The 21,502-nt window shown below is 43.5% G+C and overlaps 1 protein-coding gene across 1 annotated transcript in view; it reads right to left on the bottom strand.

Annotated features, from left to right (window-relative positions):
* The window catches only part of LOC119387715 (DNA-directed RNA polymerase I subunit RPA2), a 42,749-nt gene extending 21,900 nt beyond the window's left edge, over positions 1 to 20,849 (bottom strand). Inside the window, exons 1-11 of the mRNA XM_037655192.2 lie at positions 20,633 to 20,849; positions 20,360 to 20,437; positions 20,214 to 20,273; positions 16,577 to 16,651; positions 14,410 to 14,529; positions 13,485 to 13,550; positions 12,897 to 12,971; positions 10,022 to 10,120; positions 8,378 to 8,550; positions 4,048 to 4,194; positions 697 to 750 (exon numbers count right to left, since the gene is read on the bottom strand). Of these exons, the coding sequence (XP_037511120.1) occupies positions 697 to 750; positions 4,048 to 4,194; positions 8,378 to 8,550; positions 10,022 to 10,120; positions 12,897 to 12,971; positions 13,485 to 13,550; positions 14,410 to 14,529; positions 16,577 to 16,651; positions 20,214 to 20,273; positions 20,360 to 20,437; positions 20,633 to 20,722 (1,037 nt within the window). The 5' untranslated portion in view covers positions 20,723 to 20,849. The remainder of the gene's footprint in view (positions 1 to 696; positions 751 to 4,047; positions 4,195 to 8,377; positions 8,551 to 10,021; positions 10,121 to 12,896; positions 12,972 to 13,484; positions 13,551 to 14,409; positions 14,530 to 16,576; positions 16,652 to 20,213; positions 20,274 to 20,359; positions 20,438 to 20,632) is intronic.
* Positions 20,850 to 21,502: the final 653 nt, after the last annotated feature.

A 21,502-nucleotide genomic window follows, 5' to 3' on the forward strand; every position in this document is an offset into this window, starting at 1 on the left:
TAATATCCGTACATACGTACTGGCTTTGCTCTTTTCAGAAGCATGCATTGGAACAACGAACAATACCTGAATATCCTCACCTCAACGAATGTATGCTTACAGCAGCATCATTACCTATAATAAAGCAAATAACTTTCTCGAAGCATTCATCAGCATTCACGATCATTGATTGTTTCTGCAAAGCTTTTTTTCTATCTTCTGCCCAGCCAATGAAAAGGGACTGTGTAAATGCAATTGTCACACAAATGGCTAAACGCCATTCACTAAATAGTAATGTTAAATTTTTTTGCTAAAATGTTCAAACAAATTTTTTTAAGGATTGGTCTTGTACAGACTCTAGTAATTAGCTAAGATTTCCTGCACCAAATATTATCTAATGTTTTTAAATTCTAATATTATTTTAATTATCTAAAGTTTTACAAGTCAGCTCTTTACAAATTCAGTTGAGTAATTCAACTGAATTTGTAAAAAGCTGTCTTGCAAAATATTAGATAATTGAAACAAATTATTCGTAAGCAAAATATTGCAGTAAGATAATACCCACAGCTAAACAGTTCAACAGCCATACAAATATTATCCACAGTACCAGTATACTTTGGCAATCTAAGATCTCCTGCATGTTTTATAGATTCAGTTCATAGTGAGGCACCTTTAACAAAGTTATCAAACCAGAAGCTGTTCAAACTGTGTACTCACAGTATTAGGTTGAACTTGTCAACATTTGACTCAGTGTGCACACAGATGCAATGTCTGAAAAAACAAATGCAGAAATTGCATACCGAGGCTAAAATAAGAAACAAAACACAATACCTGAAGGTTTTCAAACAGCAGAATTTTGCAGAAAAGTTGTTACTGTAACTATAAAGGCTGCACAGAATGTCTGCTTTGAATGCTAACAAAAAATTGAGTCATCGACAAGGGTACTAATGTGGGCTTGTTGGTTCATCATAAACTGGCATTTAGCATAGCGCGGGAAGACACATGGACAAAACTGCTGCATGACAGATAAGATTGAACGCCATTTTCCATGTGCTATCAGTTGTAAACAAAAATATCTCACTACTGTCGCGTGATTTCATGTGTGTATATATGACCGATACTGAAAATAAAATTTTCGTTGTTGAAAGTTAGCACTTGTGTTCGTCTCGTTCTTCTTCTTTGTCCATGTGTCTTCCCGCGCTATGCTAAATGCCAGTTTATTGAGTCATCACTTATTAGGTATCAGCAATTTTCAGTGCTAGAAATAAAATCTGGTAAGGATGTTGAGCATGCCAAAGGTGATGCACCGGAAAAGCTAGAAGTATCAAGAGCAATGATGCATATTGCGGGCAATTGTTAAAATTCAGTTAATTGCGCTCTAGAGGTCTATGGGCATTCAATAACACATAATTTCACACCTTTAACAGAAATGACACAGTTGTTTCTAGGAATAAGCACATTGGAGAGACAGCAAAATTGTACAAATCACTATAGGAAACCATCGCAACACTGCTAACTGGGGTGGTCCTGAAATTTACCAGAGAATCAATGTGCTTGCAATTTTTAAGTACACACTAACTAATAAAAAATGGTGTCATTAGCAGACGCAAATTCACAATGTCACCTGGTTTGCGCCTTTTAGCTTCCACTTACAAAGCCATTTATAAATGCCTAAAAGTTTTATTCACGTATGTTACCATAAAAAAATTTTCAAACACTACAACGCTATGCCTACATCTACATTTTTTATTGGTAGGTATAGCATGCCCGTGAATACAAAAGGCTGTAATCATACCAAGTCAGTTAAAGCACACTTGGCTTCCCAAAAGGTCGAAAACAAAGTTTACTGGTAGATGAGAATATTTGGGAACATTGCAAAAAGAGAGGACAAGAACAGACAGCACAGGGCCCAGTGTTGTGCAGCACTGTATAATGAATTCGAGTACCTGGCAAATATTTCCATCCTTAACCCTTTCTCTCCCGTTGATGAGTAAGTGATCATGAGATTTTGTACCAAAATGACCGATGACCACTATACTCGTCGTCAACAAAAAAACGCCAGGCCTGCGTGGAAAGCGCAGCACAGTCACAGCAAAAGCTGGAAGAGCGGCATTTCCAGAGCCCGTTATAAAACTCTCTTGTAGCTGCTAATACAAGTACGCTAGCAACGTACCCACTATGCCACAAATCCTAATTTTTGTGAAGTTGGGAAGCACCTACCACAACATTAATCGTCATTCTGTGGAGAAGCGAGGTACCATCTGTAAGGCATTCTGTGCACTTTGTTGATGCGACGGCTGATGACGATGAATTATGGCCGAGTCCTTTGTAATGGGTTGGCATCTTTAAACTACCCACTAGTTACGTAATTCGCATTGTGTGACGCCTGGTCGTTATTTAACTCTCTCACCACGCTTTATAACATACGTTAACGTGAGAAGGAGAGAGGGAATTAACTTTATTGAGACCCAGAGGAAATGGATCATGGGAGCCTTATGGGCTTCCTTGGCAAGTGCGCTTGCGAGGAACCCACTACGCTATAAATCATCATAATTTTTATGAAGCAGCCACTATGCAATTTTTCGTCATTCTGCGGATGACGATGAAGAATTGTAGCAGAGGCCTTTGTAATGGGTTGGAAGCATTCAACAACCCACTCGTTGCGCAATTCGCATTGTGTGACGCCTGGTTGTTATTTTACTCTTCTACCACACTACATTACATATATTAATGTGGTTCCTTTCCGACATCAAGCCTGTTATAGGGTCATTTTGCAAAGCAGTTTCAAGCACCGGCATGGCTCTGAGGTAGAATACTGGGCTCCCACGCAGAGGACCCAGGTTCGAACCTCGTTCCATTCCGGATATTTTTTCTTATTTAGTTTTTTTTTTCTTACTTCGCGCGATACTGGTTATGGACACCGGGACCGGCGGCGGCGGACAACTATGGCGCCAAAAACGGGCCTTCTTGTGATCTGATAACAGATTTCGCTGCAAAATTGGTCCCACATAGAACCAGCGACAATTGTACTCATCATAGTTGTGTTTCTTGAAGCTAGATGGCCACACTTGTCCATGTTGTGCCATACGTGTCTCGGCTTTCATTGTATTGCCATCTTTCATTGTAATGCCATGTGGTGAAGCCATCTTCGAGCTATCTTTTTTACACAATTAGTGAATTAAAGGAACCCTATTAAAAAAAACCTATTAAATCAAAATAATGGTGCGGTTTTATTCAGAAAAAAAAACTCCACAAAGTGAGTGAAAAAAAAAATTCAGTAAATCCGGTACAATTGTCCTCCTTTTTTCAAGGTAGGGAAAGGTTAAAACTAGGGATGGGCGAATATTCAGGCGTTTCGAAAATTCGAACGAATATTACAGTATTCGAATTCGCTTCGATACGAATTTAGATCATTCGAAATTTCGAAGTATTCAAAATGAACGAATACATGTATACATTTGACCGTACATAACCCCCTGTAAAGGTGGTTTCACTGCAGCGTCTGGTTGCTGTGCCGTGAAACAACCCATCCAGGGGAAATCTGCACTGCCGCGAAGCCACACTTCAAGGTTAAATGTACATATTTTTTAAGTATAGAAGCGTGTTATATGGGCTTATATGTGCTAAGTATAGTAATTTTTAAATTGTAAGATATTGCATCACTTATAACTTGCACCCTACTACTGCTTCCACTACATTTCAAACCAAAAAAGTGACGTTCACTCATACCTAGTTCCAATCCTTAAAAATATTGTGCAAGGGTCATGATGAAAATGCTCATTTTTCTTAATAATATGTGGCGAGTACTATTCGAACTATTCGATTTGAAATTATTTGACCAAATCACTATTCGCTTCGGATTCGCTTCGAACCTCAAATTCACTATTCGCCCATACCTAGTTAAAATTTAAAAGAGACTGGAGGAAAGAATGGAGGCAACGACATTGTATTTTTGAAACAATGCACCATGCCGTTAGTTCTTGAACAAAAGCTCATCTTGGTACTAGCTCTATTCACATGTCTCTTTGGTCAACAGCAATCAACATTGAATGCCTGCCAGTGACTCACCTGAGGAGGAAGGCGGCCACTTCCTCATCACTGTACCACTCTGGAAGCCTCATACAGATGCGAAACTTCTCCCCAATGTAGGCTCGCACTTGGTCCCGAGTCAGAAGGCCTTCATTTTGCACCTGCCTCAACATGTTAATGATGCAACTACAAAAGAAAACAAGAACGCTAAGTAAGTTTCTCCGTGTACTGTCACTGAGACAATACACGCCAGGCAAACCTCTTCGCTGGCTCCTTAGACCAAAACATGGGCCCTTAGACCAAAAAAAGTCACCAAAAAGTCAATTTTTTAAAAATAGCAATTTTGGAAACTGCATTTATTACTCTCCTTATCTGCTAAGTTTTGTGTCTCTGTGGTTAATATTCCAGCTGTAACATCAATTTCAAAATATGTAGAACACCCGATTTTTCGCCAGTGTTGACGCTAAAACAACATATTCAATGATGCCATGCTTGCATTTTGCTGCCTTGATGGTCTACTAATTGTAGCCAACTATAATGTTTTGCAAGTGTGCATGTGCACACACATTTGTGTCGCTCCACAATGAAATGTCACATTTGTTTGTTTTCTTCATTTTCTCAAAATATTAATTTTGCACACCCAGCAAGACATTTACTGTGATATATCAGTGGCTATCGCAGATGGAACAAAAAGTCTCTTTGCGGCATGAAGCTAAGAATTTGGAGCACATAACATAGCAAGCAAATTTTGATTAGATTGGTTTTAGGTTTTTCAAAATCTGTCTTTTGTGGGACTACTGCATGGCCATGTTCAAAACAATGGAGTTTAATGTACTGTAAAGTAAGGAATAATGATGCAATTATAAAAGTGCTTCCTTTGTTGTGAGCCTTGTGCTTTCCCCTGTTGATGCATATGTCATTTGCATATTTCTGTGAGGTGGTTATTTGTCTATTGTAGCAAGAACAAAAGATATAGTCTTCTTAATTATACAATGAAATAATGAACCCAGAGCAAAATAACTGCATCTTTAGAATCGAAAGAAGAAACTAAACAAGCATGCCAATTCTTATCAAATTTGGTTCAAAAACAACTAAGCAGAGCTTTAAAACCCATGTCCCACCTTAAAGAATGTATATAAGTAGAACCTCGTTGATACGTTCCCGCTTGATACGATTTCCCGGCTCTTACGCTCGAAATTGCGAAAATTAAAAATAACCCAATACAGCTGTGTGTAATATGTTCCGGTTAATACGTTCCCGGAAAATACGATTATTCGGCAGCAACGTTCAGCACCGCAGAAAACTGGGGTCGTATGATACGTTTTGTACTCAGAAACTCTCATTCAGGTGTGCAAAAAAGGCCCTCTCGGCGACGGCAGCTTCTCCGCAGTGCCTTTCCCCGCTTTGCTCAATTGTCCCCTCCGCGTCTCTTCTGAATTGCTAGATCGCCACTCTCTGTCAACCACACACCGACCCGAAGGCAGGCGGCGACGCTGGCCGTCAGAATCTTCGAACGGCTTGCCGCAGAAACGCACATGCCGCCGTCGCATCGCCACCGCTGCACAACACGCCGCGACCCGTAACCATAGCAACGCCGCCATTGTGCCTAGTCAATATGGCCGATAATTTCCCGCACACTTTTCTCCCGGAGCCAGTCGGCGTTCGTATTTCTCTGGCTGGGCAGTTCTGCCTACCAGCGGGTCGTCAGAAGCTGACAGAAAAGATTTGTTCTGGAAGATATCTAGGAGGTTTCTGGTTATCAGACGCCAAAACGAGACGATGTGCGCTCGCCGCCATCTTTGTGAGGACTCGACAGATCGCAGTGCGGGCGCTTGGGGACTTCACCTTCGGTTGCCATTACGCCGGGCGTTATCTTTTAAAGCCCGTTCCGCCGTGCGAGATGGTGCGATTACGAGTGGCGGCGAACATACCAGCGCATGTCTCAAGTTAAGACAGAACGCAAACTGATCAGCGCGAGTGTGCGACGTAGTATGCGCTAGCCGCGAACAGCTGTCGCTTTCGGGGACGCTTATCACTCTCGCGAGATATCGCATATCGCGTTGTACCGCGATTGTTACGTGCACTGCGAAGAGTTGAGCTTGTTAAGCCTTTAGAGGGGCAGCAGTTTTCTTCACGGACGGGGCGAGTCACGCGTGATCTTTCGAACGTACGTGATCGTATCCCAAATGCGTATGCTCGAGAATATCACTTCTGCTCTTCGGCAAACCTAGCCCCATATTTCCAAGCGGCAATGCAGAAAGAACCGACGCTCATGCGGCGCAAAGTTTCGTCTGCTGACATGGCGGCGGCGTTTCTTTACGTTTACGCTGGTTGTCTCAGAGTTCGATTTTGCAATATTCGGGTTGTCTCGGGATTTCAATACACGTGACCACGACGTTATTTTCGGTCAGGACCGGAACTAGCTGGCTGACCTCTGGCGGCCAGCGAGTTGCTAGGAGTTCGAAAATCGAAGAGTCCCTCCATGTTTTTTGAGAAATAAATGTTTTTTGCCCTTGCACCTCAATATGGGCTTGTCAGCCTCAATTTTTACTGGATTCGGATCGTACGTTTTCCCGGATCATACGTTTATTTTCCGCGTTTTTTTCGGAAACGTATCAACGAGGTTCTACTGTACCTATAACCTACAGGGGTGCAGCATAAACAAAGGAGTTGGCAAAGATGCTTTCGTGAAAGAACGTGCAGAAGACAACAGAGGCAGACAGACAAGGGGGCATCTCTTTGTCGGTTCCAGATCTTCCTACTTCATGCCCAACCACAACGGCGTGAATTTCGGTGTCCAAGTGGTGAACATCGATTGGTGGCCACACAGCACCTGGCGTCCAAAATACGCACGTGCGCCGCCAATCCTACGGGAGGAGATATTTTCGCCTGCTGCCGGAAGCACCAAAGACGCGGTGACCTGTCCCAACTAATCAGAAGGCACCACTTGTGAAGGCGGCAGCATTGCCACATTGGTTGTACGTTTGAGTACTACCGTGTGTTACTTTTTTTGTATTACTGCAACAATTTTCCTGCATGACGTGAATATGCAAGAACGGCTTGTCCACCAATGGGTACTATGGTTGTGAGCGGCCTGTACAGGCAACTGCCGCATAACGTTCACAAAGCAGGCTGCCCACATTGACAGTGGCTCAATGGTGTTTGCTGTCAGATCGTCGCATGAGGGTGGTGCAGCAAAAACAAAGCCTCAACACATTTGTCAACGTGCAAACTTTGTCGTAGAAATTCGTTTCATGAGCGTCAGGCTTTACGGACAACCACCGAAAATGCTCGGAGGCGTGATGACAGCACGTGGCAAATGCACCACTATGACCTGATTGCTGACAACCCTATTATGATAAGCATCTTCAGCTAACTGCTCGGAAGTGCATGTGGCCTAGAGCACTTGAAGCGACAGCCCAAACGCACTGCACCGTGCTACCATTCACTGCTGCCTCTTTGCATGTGACCACTAAGTGCTCCGCAAAGACGTGTTGGTTGCAACAATGAAAGCAGCTTGCCATTGCCATGCCCATGTGCAGTTGGGAACTGAGTGGGTACGACCAAAGTTGGCACGACAAACACTCCCTCGCCAAATTCATGCGTCCAGTGCATCAAGAGCCCCGCAGTGACGGCATGCACTTAGTAGGCAACATGCTGCACGCCACTGACTAGGAATGATCAGCTTATCGTAGATCGTTCCTAGTCACACAGAAGCATGTGCTGTGCTTCAATGAAGCGGTGGAGATTTTCGTACAGTCGCATGTTGTTTATGCAAGCACATCCATCGGGGACAGTTGAAAGAGTCGCCCGCTCTCCCGCCACAGTCTTAGTATTGCGCATCATTGTTTCTAAATGCTCCTTGGTATCGCAAACATATGTTATGGCATGGACGTGCAGGAGGGCCGTAACTTTTTCCGTGTTTATGCTGGTATCAGCGGTGCTCGTCACATACCTAAGCAGGTTTCCTGGTAGGTACAGAACGTATTCACGAGAGCGTGTGCGAGCACTGAAATGCCTGGTACTAGCAGGTCTTCAGAGCTATTTCAGACATGGCTGTGGCGATTTGACCACTTGGGCAAAGTAAAAAAGCATGAATTCGTTTTTTTGGACTGCCTGAATTTTCACACGATTTTGCAGTCCCTAGGGATTCCAAAAAATCAAATGCTGACTGTACTTAAATTGATCACAGTTGCAGGGCACTGAATGACAGAACATCCAACAAAACCCATCACACCTACAACACAATGTATGCATTTATACAGCACATAAGTACAAGATAAAAGGGCCACATATGAACACAGCAACAAATATGTACAAACAGCTACAGTGTGTCAGACATTCTTAATACAGAAACAAACCTGCTCACCCCTTGAAGAATGAGTCCTCTTCTTTGCCTGCTATGAGCTCGCTGTAAATGTGGTGATCGCTGACATCGCACAGTGCTTTCAGCAGCATCATGACTGGCATGAAGAAGAGCTCCTTCATGTACGAGAACATCACTTGCACTGTACCATTAGTCAGGTAGTGAAGCACCATGTTCTGCACAAACATGAATGCAGTACAGTTAAACCTAAAAAAATGTGTTATAAACAGGTTTTTGTTATATCCAACTTCAGCGCGAAGATTTGGAAAAGAAACGCACAAATTAAACACAAGGGGAATTGAAGGCAGAGCTCACCCAAAAAACTTATTTAGCGGCAAAAAATGCGTTATTTCGCTCTATTGCGCATATGTGAGGGATGGCAATACTGAACGTTCATAGGACATCAGTACAACGCTGCTCCGCCGTCGTCTAGCCGTGCCCTCCGAGTTGGCTCCGGCAACACAACGGCATGTTGACACCTCCTGACATCTCCTTGGTAGTGACGACACAGTTGTCGGCGTTTAAAAAAATCACAAAAGCTGCATGTCGTCAGGGGTTGCTCCATGCACGCGCAGTGAAACCATGCACGCGCGCACAGCGTCAAAAACGAAGAGCAAACTCCATATGTGGCGTGAACTCGAAGCGTAAAAACACGGAGCAAGGATTTATTTTTTTTGTGGCGTCACCTGGTGTCACGTTAACGAAGTGCAGTTCAGAGACTACTGCAACAATTGAAGAGTGGCGCTGCCAATGCAAAAATCATTTTGTTTTTTTAAGAAAGCTGGCACGGTTAGCGTGGTGGCACCCGCGAGCGGCTGGATGAGATTTGAAAGGAGGGGGAGGGCACGCCTGCGCATGCGCCCACGGCAGCAAGGAAGCCGGATCGAGGAGCCACCTGCTCCCCTTGCGCTCGGTCGTCGTCGGGGCAACCACAGAACATGCACGCGGCTCCTGCTTGTGCCAAAATTTGGGGCAAGATCCCTAGGTTGTCGGCGGCGAAAATTCGTTATATCAAGGGTGTCTCCCACTGCCACTTTGTTTACATAGAGGTCGCAAATACATGTGTTTCTATGGAGTAACAAGGAGGGGGAGATAGAAAAGCTTCGTAATACCAAGGAATTCGTTGTATAGAGGTTCATTATAGGCAAGTTTATCTTAATTTTTTTACACAGCACCATCCACGAGCTCCCTCTGAACATGCAATGCACATTTTTAGGTAAAGAGAAAAGTTGGTGTACCTTGCAGCAAAATATGTTACATTGCTATCTCATATACTGCACCGTAAAATATTACTTAAGTGGCAATACGGGAATGGATACATAGGATAACGAAAGAGACCAGAACAACACTGTCTGCATGCATTTATGCAGAAGTCCCCAGTGGCGAACATATGCCACTGCATTCCTGACCTGTTATTTTCCGTCTCATGGTTAAATACAGAATTAGGAGATAAAGAAAATACAAGAAGACCAGAACTTTAACAAGAAAACAAACAGAAAATTAAGAATAGTAAAACAAATAAAACGTAACCTGCAGAAATGAAGGTGACCACATGTGCTTATTAAATGTGGGTTTTTTTTTTTCTTTCATAGCACCCTTTTCCCTGCAGTGTGGCAATTTTTAAGACACCTTTAGGTATATACTCACTGTGCCTGTCTGGTCTGGTTTCACAGAGCGAAGTGAGACACCATATTCCGAGAACATTTTCCCTCTGTTCTTCCAAGAAGGCCGGACCATGGCTATGGGCTAAAATAAAAGCCACAGAGGCCATTGTTTATGCCCGATACAGAAACAGAGCCCAACCATTATCAAAATGTGAACACAGCAAACAGCATGTGGGAAAAAATTATGATGACTAATCAAGACTAATCACTAAAAGCAAGCCCACTGTAAAATGAAAACATCTAACGACAGTTGCGCTTCCCACTGGCGGCAGGTTCGTTTTCGTCCCCTTTCATTTCCTGAATCTCATAATTACTACATTTCAATGAAAAATTACTAATAACGCCTCCTATACTTTCACTGGCTTTTTACGGTTGTGTCTAACAAAAATGGGCCCCTCACTCTGTTCCCCTTCTTTTGTTCACTACAATCACAAGCCGCACTAATCAGTAAAAGTCGAGCAGTAAAATAAACGATCATTTTCAAAAAAGTCGGTAGGTTGTCAATATCAGCAAAGCTACATATGAAATACACTATAACCTCATTATAACGAAGTCACATCTGAGACGAAAATAACTTTGTTATATCCGAAAATTCGTTATAAACATGCATTCATAAAACTATCTATGACAGGTCAATTTTTCATTTACTTCGTTATAACCGATCATTCGTTATATCGAGGTATGAGTGTACATAAATTAAAGTTAGCTGTTGACCGCAGCAAATGCCAAGTACAGTCAAACTCTGATATACAGTAAACCCTCGTTAATTCGAAGGCCTCGGGACCGAGAAAAATATCCCAATTAAGCGGGATTCCCAATTATCCGAAACAACGCGAAATCAAAGAAATCAGCCAGAAAACGTGATGTACGGAAGTCACACCTTTATTGTGGCAAGTCAGCCTACTTGGAGAAAAATTCCTCCATGCGTGACTGACGCGTTCGGTAGTTCCCAGCACTGAAAGTCATATTTTCCAGCCTGTCAATGAGGCGCAGCATCTCAGCCTCGCCGCCGTTGCACTCGACGAAGCTGCGCACAACACTCAAGGCATCGATGACATCCGCCAAAGGGGGTGCTCGGGAGGGCTCGTCATCGCTGTCAACATTAGAGGCCGAATCGGTCGATCTCGCAGCTATCTCGCTGTCGATGTCGGCGTAACACGTCTGCACTGTGCACTCGACATTTGCGTACTCGGAGAATCCGATTGGAGTGCACTCCTCGTCCGCGTGCAAAGCCTCATATCGAGCGCAGAGAGTCTCCCCTTCTTCATCAAACGGGCAAGTGACAGCGGTGACAGCAAACTCAGCGGAGGTTGCCTCTTCTTTCACAAAACCGGCGTGCTCAAAACACCGTCGAATAACGGTGGCCTCCACCTGCCTCCATGAAGACACTCAAGCGGAGACAGGAGACAAATGGAGCAGTCGCACCGAATCGCACAATGCTCGCCAGCCGACATCCAAATGGCACAAAGACTCCACAAATTCATTCACTTTCGCATCGCTGTTGAGATGATGATGATCATGATCGCAACCGCACGCATCGCCGCCTGGCAATTGCTAAAACATGGCGTCTACGACGTATTTCCGGTAAAAAAAAACATGCCCTTCGAGATCCGTACATCAAAAAAAAAAAAAAAATGCATGTTTTAGTTACAGCCTCCGAGATTCGCAACACCCTTTGCATATCTTGGAAGTCGCGGCCAAGTGTGCCAATTAACCGGGAAGTCGCAGACTGGCCGCACCAATTATCCGGTTAAATTTACATGTAAAAATTTGGGACCGCGCAAATAATACAAATTATCCGGGATTCCCAATTAACCGAGTACAAATTACCGAGGTTTTACTGTACGTATTATATTCACTGTATCAAACAGTAGTAACATCCTCTTGGAACTCCCATGCAAAAGAATACTGTGCTATGGGCATATCAAAGTCTCATTCTGCTTTACATTCAATATATCATATGCTGTGCAACACTGCACCCCTGCAGGTGCGCTTCGGTGCCAACTTGGCCACAGCCACTTACATAAGTGAAAACGTTCTTGTCAACAAAGCAGCACTGTTCTGACAGGTGCTCTCAAACAGAGCATTAAATCTGAAGGGCAGTGCAAGTCAGGGGAAAAAAATGAGCCCTGTGCCTGTCTCAAAATATGAATGGCTTGCACAGCAGGAATTCGATTCGCCCTATATAACAACGGATTTGCTTTGGTAAGCATTGCTGCTACACAGCTGTACGATACTGTGAGGCACACTACCTGTAGCTGTTCGATATCAAAAGGAGAACCCCAATGCTGCTTTAATTAGGAACACGAAAGCCCTCCCAATCCAATACAAGTGTTCCACAAGGAGTCGAAGATGAATAAAAATGTAAACCGTTACGTGCCCTCAACGGGGCCTTAGACATGCAAATTGGTAAATTTCCACATTTCACAATCTACAGAGATGTGCAGTTCTTAGATAAGCTTCAAATAGGTTTATTTTGCACTTCAAATAATCGAATATATTGAACTTTATTACAATCCGTTTTGAGTCCAACATACTCATGTTTAACTGAAGTAAATTTGTTATTCCCGAAATAGCATGGAATAACAAAATAATTTGCATTACTACAGTTTACTAACCATATTCATGCTTGACTACACAACTGTCCCTCAAAGTAGCATTCGCTTTCTTGAAGAAACTGTGGCAATAGGAGCGAGTAAAGCATTACTACATGACATTGCATGCATTATAATTATCTGTTCTGGATCAATTCTAACAAAAAAAAAATATGATGTACATGGTTGTGTTGTAAAGATAATATAGCCCATTTCAAGAAATTCTTGAAGCTAGTAACAGCTAATGTAAGCATTAATACTCACATAATTCCTCCTGGTCATAATGAGCATCCTGATTATCTTCTCATTGCCATTGACAACAAAATAACCTCCGAATTCCTAGAAAATAAAACACATATCAAGAACACTTCTTTTTCATTACTAGGTGGCTTTATAATTCCTGCATCAACATTATTTTGTTTCAGAAAAAGGTTGGTACATGAAAGCAAAGGGCTGAAAGTGCTGGCAAGGTTTTGCATTTTGCTGGAGGCATTGAGAAAGTTGACACAATGAAGAGCAGTGCCAGTGGCATTTCAGGCATTGCATCTTGTGCACATGACGAGACCAAATAAAAAGTGTTGGCGTTTGTCAGCATTACAACGAAGCGGAAATTTGTAGCACAAATTACACGGACGAAAAAGAAAACATGAGAAAACATTCAGTCATTTAAATATTGTCATGCAATGTTTGAAATATGTTAAACTCTAGAAGAAGTAAAGCTCAACAGTTTAACAAATGTGGAAGCAAGTGAAAATTACTGTTTGCACTCTCCTGTTTTTGTACTGACTCTTGAATCACGATGCACATGCTGCAAACAAACAAAAAAAATTACAAAAAGAGAATAATACTGACTCCTGCTTCCTCTCCCCTTTTCACAAGTTCTGCAGGTGACATCTTGGCAATGTTGCAAACCTGAGACTGCACAAAAAAAGAAAAATATTTCTGTGAACACTTAAAAACTGATTCAATCATACAAAAGGAACATAGTCAATGTCCGATTTTTCGGACTCCCTGGGGGCTACGAAACCATAAAAAAAAGATGAATTCATGCTTTTCTACTTTGCCCAAGTGGTAAAATAGCCACAGCCCCACCGAAATAGCTTTGAAGGCCTGCAGTACACTTGTCAGGAATTGTGGTGCTCGCCCAGGCTCCCATGAGTGTATATGTTTGGTACCTGCCAAGAACCTCGCTTAACGAAGTGCTAACCGCCAACGCAAATTTGAGTCTCCAAAAAGAAAGCAGAAAAAAAGTAATTCATGGTCTGCTGCAATGAAAATCGCAAATCAGGGTCACCAGTGACAGATAATGCGAAACAGCAGCGCATCTTTCTACGGTTGAAACATTTCACAAACCACCAAGACAACAACTCTGTAAAAATAACATTATGCATGGAGGTAGACTCTCTTTGCTTACTTACATCAAGAAGCATGCAGCAGTGAAAAATGTAACCGTATCACAGAAGCAAAGAGGTTGTAGTAACTGAATAAAATAAGAAGCGCGCACATCACATTTGCATTCGAACAGAGCATGTAGTTTCCACAGCCAGCAAAGCTTGCAATCGCTGCAAAGACTCACAGAACAAGTAAATGTTCTACAATGACAATATTGTGCCAGAGAACTGTATTTTCTAAAGGCACAATGCACAAGACTTTTGTGAAGTGTAAGAGCTTCAATGCTAGACTAAGACAATTGCCTGGGATTTTAGGGGTTTCCTTGCCATACAAAACAACGAAAGTGGGTACGAGGCACAATGAAATGCCAATAAATTTCACCTACCTTGACCATTATGGGAACTTCTCCAACTGTCTTTTTGACGGTGTCCTGGTGGACACCATTGAGGCTCCACACAACCGTGACATCCAATTTGCCTCTGTATGTGGTGCCACGATTTCTGCACTGTACACAAAAGTATAAAAAAAAATGTCATACGAGCCGTAAAATATATGCCATGGAACAGCAGTAATGCAGAATGCTATATGTACTAGCCTGACATTGTTTCTGTACGTATGGTCATTTTTGTCAACAAGAATGACCCTTCCTAATACTTTTGTCCCAGCCATAAACTTATACAGTAATGGGATGGTGCAATGAAAGTTTTATTCTAGCCAATTCATATACTATCTTGTTAACTAAATATATTGAAGGCAGTACTATTTAGTGGGAAAATGTTACTAGATATCTTACTGTACCTCAGCACATGATTCCTCCCAGCATGCCCACTCCAGTCCACACCTATGTGTAAAGATTACTGTCTTCATGTGATGCATTTATTACCAACTACAAACATCAAGTCATCAGTAGCAGCGGCCTATACTATGTCCACTGCAGGACAGAGACCTCTCCTGATTATTTGCAATTCACTTTGACTTGTGCGATTAGATTCCATTTTATGCCTGCAAACTTCATTTCATCACTCCATCTAACTCTCTGCCACCCTCGGCTGTGTTTTTCAACTCTTGGTATACACCCCGTTGTCTTTCCTATGCATTATATACACAAATATTGCGAAAGGATCCCTTTCACTACAATTTTATTGCTTTCTTTTCAGACGTGTTGACGACTGGACAATTCAAATAATGATGTGGAAAAAGCTTTATTTGTAAGAGTGAAAAGGAATACAACATAACTATAACTTGTACTGTCCTGACCCAGCATTTTAAGGAAAGCCAGGCTTTCTATAACTGCAGTAAAACAGCGCAAGAGAACACAAGGGACTAGAAAAAGGGCAACACCCTGTGTACGTGTTCCCCTTCTTCTACCGTAAAATCCTGAGCAAGCATCCCCCCTACAGTGAAATATAATGAACAAAATTTGGGGGGGAAGGGGGGGGGGGGCTTGCTCGGTTGCGAACCAAAATTCAAGATGGCGGCAGAAGAGCCACAAGAAATGCTTCTAATGAAATGCTTCATTGAATACGCATGCATTTACTGTTTTTACTGGACCGGAGGGAATCCTCGAGCAAAATTTCACGTGTTATGACAGGGGGCAAAGATGTTCCGACAATTCAGAATGGAACCCCGAAGCACCACACTGTAAGAGTACTAAGAAATTGTGCACATAGCTAAAGACTCTCAGAACTTGGGTTCCTGGGAATTACTGCTGCAGGAATCTGTAGCGGAGAACAGGTCGAAAAGAATGGCGAGAGGGAAGGAGGGGGGGGCTTGCTTGGTCATTGGTGCATATTTCAAATCTCTTAAAGGGGTGGTGCCATCAAATTTCGAGGCTATAACAAGCCTGTTGTGGGTTTCCTCTGTATGCAAGGACACTCCACACGAAGGGTCGGACACAGCAAACGTTTAGAATATATTTTAATTCACTTCCAAAGTGTGCCTAAATGCCCATTCTCCCGATCGAAACCCATCGCTAGCGCGCCAACACTGACACAGATCTGTAGGATTGGCAACGAAAGTTGTAGTGACGTCACACCAAATCTGCTGTAGTAACGTGAGTGACCACCGGACCTCCGCCACTTCCGCAACGTATGTACCGGCTGTAGTGAACTAGAATATATTCTAGTTCATTACAGTACCGGCAAAGCATCGGTTGCTACATCCCTCGCCGAGTTTCAATCGCTTCCTGGCTAAGTGCGTCACAGCCTTGTGTGGTCATGTGACCACGCCTCCTACACTTCTACGTCACTGCACAACCTCGGCGCCCAGAAACCGAAACCGAAAGTTGTCCACATCAAAAGGCGGTATTAAATTATTTAGTGAGAATACATGAATCTTGGCGCGTGCATCATGCTTTCTGGAGCTATAGGAAACGCTTACAGCAAAGAACGCGCAAGCCACAAATTTGGTGGCACCACCCCTTTAAAAAGGGGGTGGGGGCACTTGCTCGGGATTTTGCGGTAGTCTCTTGTGTTTCCTGGTGCTCCTTTACTGTGGTTATGAACCAACTAGCCAGAAAATATGTTTTGATCAATTACATTTCTATAACTCACCTCTGCAGGGTAGACCTGTGGTGTTACAACACCAATGGTGTTCTTGCTTATCATGGGGCTTCCAATGTAGGGATCCTGCATAGAACACATCACTCTGATGACGAGAGGTAATGACACAGAACAACAAGCACAATAATTACAGTACTGACCATAGGTGATATACAACCTCACTATACTACCACAGTTGAGTCACAACATTGCCTTAAAGGACACTTTGCACTGAAACGAGGCAGTGCTAAATGCAATACTGCAGTGAAACTTTTGACTTTGCATACAACGTGTTATTCTTGAATTTTGGCAAGTTTTATTACCAAAATGTGTTGGGGAGAATGGAGGCTCTAAATGTGTCAAATTACCCAACACCCCACGGGCTCACTGATAGGTTGAAAGTAAGACATGTCAAAACAGCCTTTTCATGCACCGCACATAGCAACAAAAACTGGCCATTAGAACTGTACATGCCGTAAAGAATATAAAGCATGGCACATATTCAAGAATGCATTGCCTTCACGACAGAGTTACCCCTATCTCTACAGATCACGCTGGTGTGTGGTCCTGCTAAAATGAGCACTCTTTACAAGTGTAGCAGGTGAGGGCAATTCCCTATAATAAACAGATTATGGCATAGGTCTTGCTTACAGGCTCTGCATTCCTGTGACACAATACCAGATGCGTGCCACTGTTTACTTTTTTTCTCTACTTTGAGCTGCTTGACAAATCGCCAACGTTTTTAGCTGACCAACATCCTACTACCAATAACAAAAGAAGAGCCAGCCAAAGCGCCAAAGGCTGCGTTCCAATTTATAACATTAGCCCTATTCCGCTCAAAACAACTTCATAATGGCTCTGCTGAATAAACCAATTTCAATGCTACAATACCCGCCACAGTGGTCTAGTGGCTACTGTGCTCAACTACTGACCCAAAGGTCGAGGGATCGAATCCCGGCCGCAGCAGCCGCATTTTAATGGAGGTGAAATGCTAGAGGCCTGTGTACTTAGCTTTAGGTGCACTTTAAAAGAACACCAGATGGTCAAAATTTTCGGAGCCCTCAAATGATCATATTGTGGTTTTGGTATGCAAAACACCAGCAATTATATAGGGGCCCTGCAACATTTTTTCAGCATGGTCAGAAAATGCTGCCGATCGGTAATCGAGGTTCCCGAGAACACGTGAGCCAAACATTTAGCGCAGCACGCAGCCTGGAATTTACAATAAATTCTCAAAGTCAGCTAGAAATTTCTCGCTTTTCTCTCAACAAACGATGCCATTAACCCAAATGACTGTGCCATTAGACCAATGTCCACAGCCTTTGGCTGATTTGAGCATTGTGAGCGGTAGTTACAGCGGCCGTCGCAAGACGCCGTCATGTGCCCGTGTGCACTATCACACTGAAAGTAAGCCACGTGTTCGAAGAAAAAGAAAGAAAAGAAAGTGCTTAGGGTCATGACATGTGCTGACAAACGGATGTAGCTTCTTGCCCCCTTGTCACCCCCCCCCCTGCGTAGCTTTCAGTGCACTCACTGGTAAGAAAGGAGAGAGAAAGCGCTTAAAGGGGTGGTGCCACCAAATTTGTGGCTTGCGCGTTCTTTGCTGTAAGCGTTTCCTATAGCTCCAGGAAGCATGATGCACGCACCAAGGTTCATGTATTCTCGCTAAATAATTTGATATCGCCTTTTGATGTGCACATCTTTCGGTTTCGGTTTCTGGGCGCCGAGGTTGGGCCGTGACGTAGAAGTGTAGGAGGCGTGGTCACGTGACCACACAAAGGCTGTGACGCACTTAGCCAGGAAGTTATCGAAACTCGGCGAGTGATGTAGCAACCGATGCTTTGCCGGTACTGTAGTGAACTAAAATATATTCTAGTTCACTACAGCCGGTACGTGCGTTGCGGAAGTGGCGGAGGACCGGAGGACACTCACGTTAATACAGCAGATTTGGTGTGACGTCACTACAACTTTCGTTGCCCATCCTACAGATCTACGTCAGTGTTGGCGCGCTAGCGATGGGTTTCGATCGGGAGAATGGGCATTTAGGTACACTTTGGAAGTGAATTAAAATATATTCTAAACGTTTGCTGTGCCCGACCCTTCGTGTGGAATGTCCTTGCATACAGAGGAAACCCACAACAGGCTTGTTATAGCCTCGAAATTTGATGGCACCACCCCTTTAAAGCGTGCAACAAATCTCTGTAACTCTGCTTGTACTTGACGGATTCTAAAAATTTTTGCGGCAGTCGATTTGTGAGGCAATAAACTTCTTTAATGAAGCCATTCGATGATTACTTGGAAAAGTGTCGCAGGGCCCCATTGAAGTACCTGCAAGCGCCAATTCGGAAGGTGAAGCTCTTAGTGATGTAGTCATCAGTGTCGGTCCTGTTCATAAACAACTTAAACATGAGTTTTGGCAATTCATCTCAATGACATCAGATAGCATTGGCATTCCAACGCCTTTGGTTATGACACAATTAGGTAAGCAGCAACATGCTCCCATGTTGTATGTACCCCATTTACGTTTTTAACATGACATTATCTTGACTTGTGGATTAGCGAAAACTGTATGTCTTGTGCTCAACATATTAAAGAACAGAGCAGTAAGGAGTAATCGCAACTGTATTTGTGTGCCAACATCTTCATCTATTGCATCAATAAAAAGAAAAAGCACTGAATCCCAGACGCACTATAATTCGCGCATACTACGTTTGTCAGTTGCATTCACAGGGAAGCAATCTTGCTGGCATAAACAGCCTATGTCATTTCCTCATTCAGAATGAGCACATGCTTAACACATGAAAATTTACCTATAGTCGGATGCAACTTAAGAAGACAGGAGAGGCCCCGGCCAGACGACTGAAGCGCGGCAGCCAATTGCATCTGCGACTAACGAAATAGTCCCGCTCATGCACGCGCTGATGTTCTCCGAAGGCGGAGCCACCGACCGTCCCGCTCATGACGTCAGTCCCGAGTGTGCGCGCATTGGTGCAGGCTTGTGTTCATCCGCCTTTAAGGAGTTCTTTAAGGAGTTCTTAAACAATAAAAAAGTGCTCAGCGCCCTTTAGGATCAGGGAGGCTTTTTGGCAAGAATGTTGCGGAGGTCCCATAGTGCCAGGTACAGTATGTACACACACACATATCCTTACACTATATTGAAGAGACAGTTTTGCAGCTTTTCACAAAGCAGTCATTTATGGCAGCACTGCACTGTGCTGACTGAAACGCTTTTGAGTTGTTACAAGACACCATCTCTGCTTTAAGCGATAAACAAAGCCACCCTGCATTTCATGTAGGTCGCATTTGGTTCATATGATAACTCTGATGTCCACAGTCTGACGTCATCAGGCCCGTAGAGGGGTTCCCCTCTACGGGCCTGATGCACGGGCTCTATCACACTAGAGCAGTAAAGCGACTGGCTTTACCATTACAGCACATGGATCTAACATGCGGCATGTCGATGCTTGGTATCAATGCGGCGTTTGTCTCTACATATTGCTGCAAAAGACGGCGGCCGAGCCACCCGGTTTGCCGCTCTCAGCAAGCGTGATTCAGAGTGCAAGTGTATCATTTTCGTACACCAGACCACTACATGACTAGCTTTCAACATCATTTTAAAGAATAAAAGATAAATATTTGAACATCTCACTCTGATTTCCAGCTTCACTCGATCTCCGTTGGGCAACGCAAACTCGCACGGCGGAATGTCCTGCAACATGAACAGGCGACACAAGATCACTTGTTGCTCAGCACAACGTAAGTTAATAGAGTTGTTTGTTCACTCTGTTCACTCACCGCTACGGCTCTCGAGAGGCCCTCCCTGAGCACGTAGTTAAATGATTCTACGTGCGCTTTACTTACATCTTGAATCACCTGAGGGAAAAGAACGAAAAAACATCCGAAAAAACATCCTCACTCCGTTCACAAGTGCATGCAACGGAAATCTTAACTAGTCGAACGAAACATCAGGTTCGATCGCACAACATAGCCGATGATAGGCTGAATGCACTACATCAGAGATAAAACGCGGAGGTGAACAAGACAGCACGTTTTGCATGCCACACTAACCTTGTGCTGTTTACTGCTCAGTTTTCCGAAATCATTCGACAACGTCTTTTTCAGCGAAGGTTTCTCTGGAAACTCGACGAACGCATCCATTGTGAAAGGGGCGTAACGCAGCTGAGCCGCTAAACAATTAAAGTAACACTGTTTTGCACATGCAGTAAAGTGCTAGCTCAAACACCACTGCACCATGTGGCTAACCGGCAGCGGCGCGCAAACTTCACGTGGTGCCAAGTACAGAAAAAAAAAACAAAACAAAAATATGACACCTCTAGGCAGCTAGGGACAGAGTCGGATTAATCTAGGGATATTTTGGAACAAAGATAGTGCCCGCGTCGCCTACGTGTCCGTAGTGGCGCCACTGAACACTTATGGGCATAGAGTTTCATACAATAAGAAACTCTATGCTTATGGGCACTGCTTCATGAAGTACAGTAACGTCGTCATTCCTGATGAAATTCGGACTCCTGTAGAAACGTCGTAAATAAGCACCTCCGTTTTAACTGTTCTCACCTATCTACTTCGCTGTTTGCCACGCCCGAGGCCAGTTCGACCACCGCGCGCACAAGAAATCTGTGCCACATTACACATTGCTGGACACAGCTCCAAGTGTAAAGCAAGACATGGAAGCTGTCAAGCACCAATGGCAACTGGTGCTTCCAAGTCACTTTGTTGCATAATTTTACATCTAGCCCAGCAAACATAAAACATTGATTCACTATGTCCTTACACCTCAGTTCTCAAGAAATTCTTCATCCCGCATTAACGGCTCCAGAACTAAAATTTCATGCAATTTTTCATTTGAAATATGACCGCCAACATCTGCAAATCATTTTCAGGGATGCCTACAAGAAACACAGCTACAGCTGTAGAAAT

This window comes from Rhipicephalus sanguineus, chromosome 3 (genome assembly GCF_013339695.2).
Source record: "Rhipicephalus sanguineus isolate Rsan-2018 chromosome 3, BIME_Rsan_1.4, whole genome shotgun sequence".
NCBI lineage: Eukaryota > Metazoa > Arthropoda > Arachnida > Ixodida > Ixodidae > Rhipicephalus > Rhipicephalus sanguineus.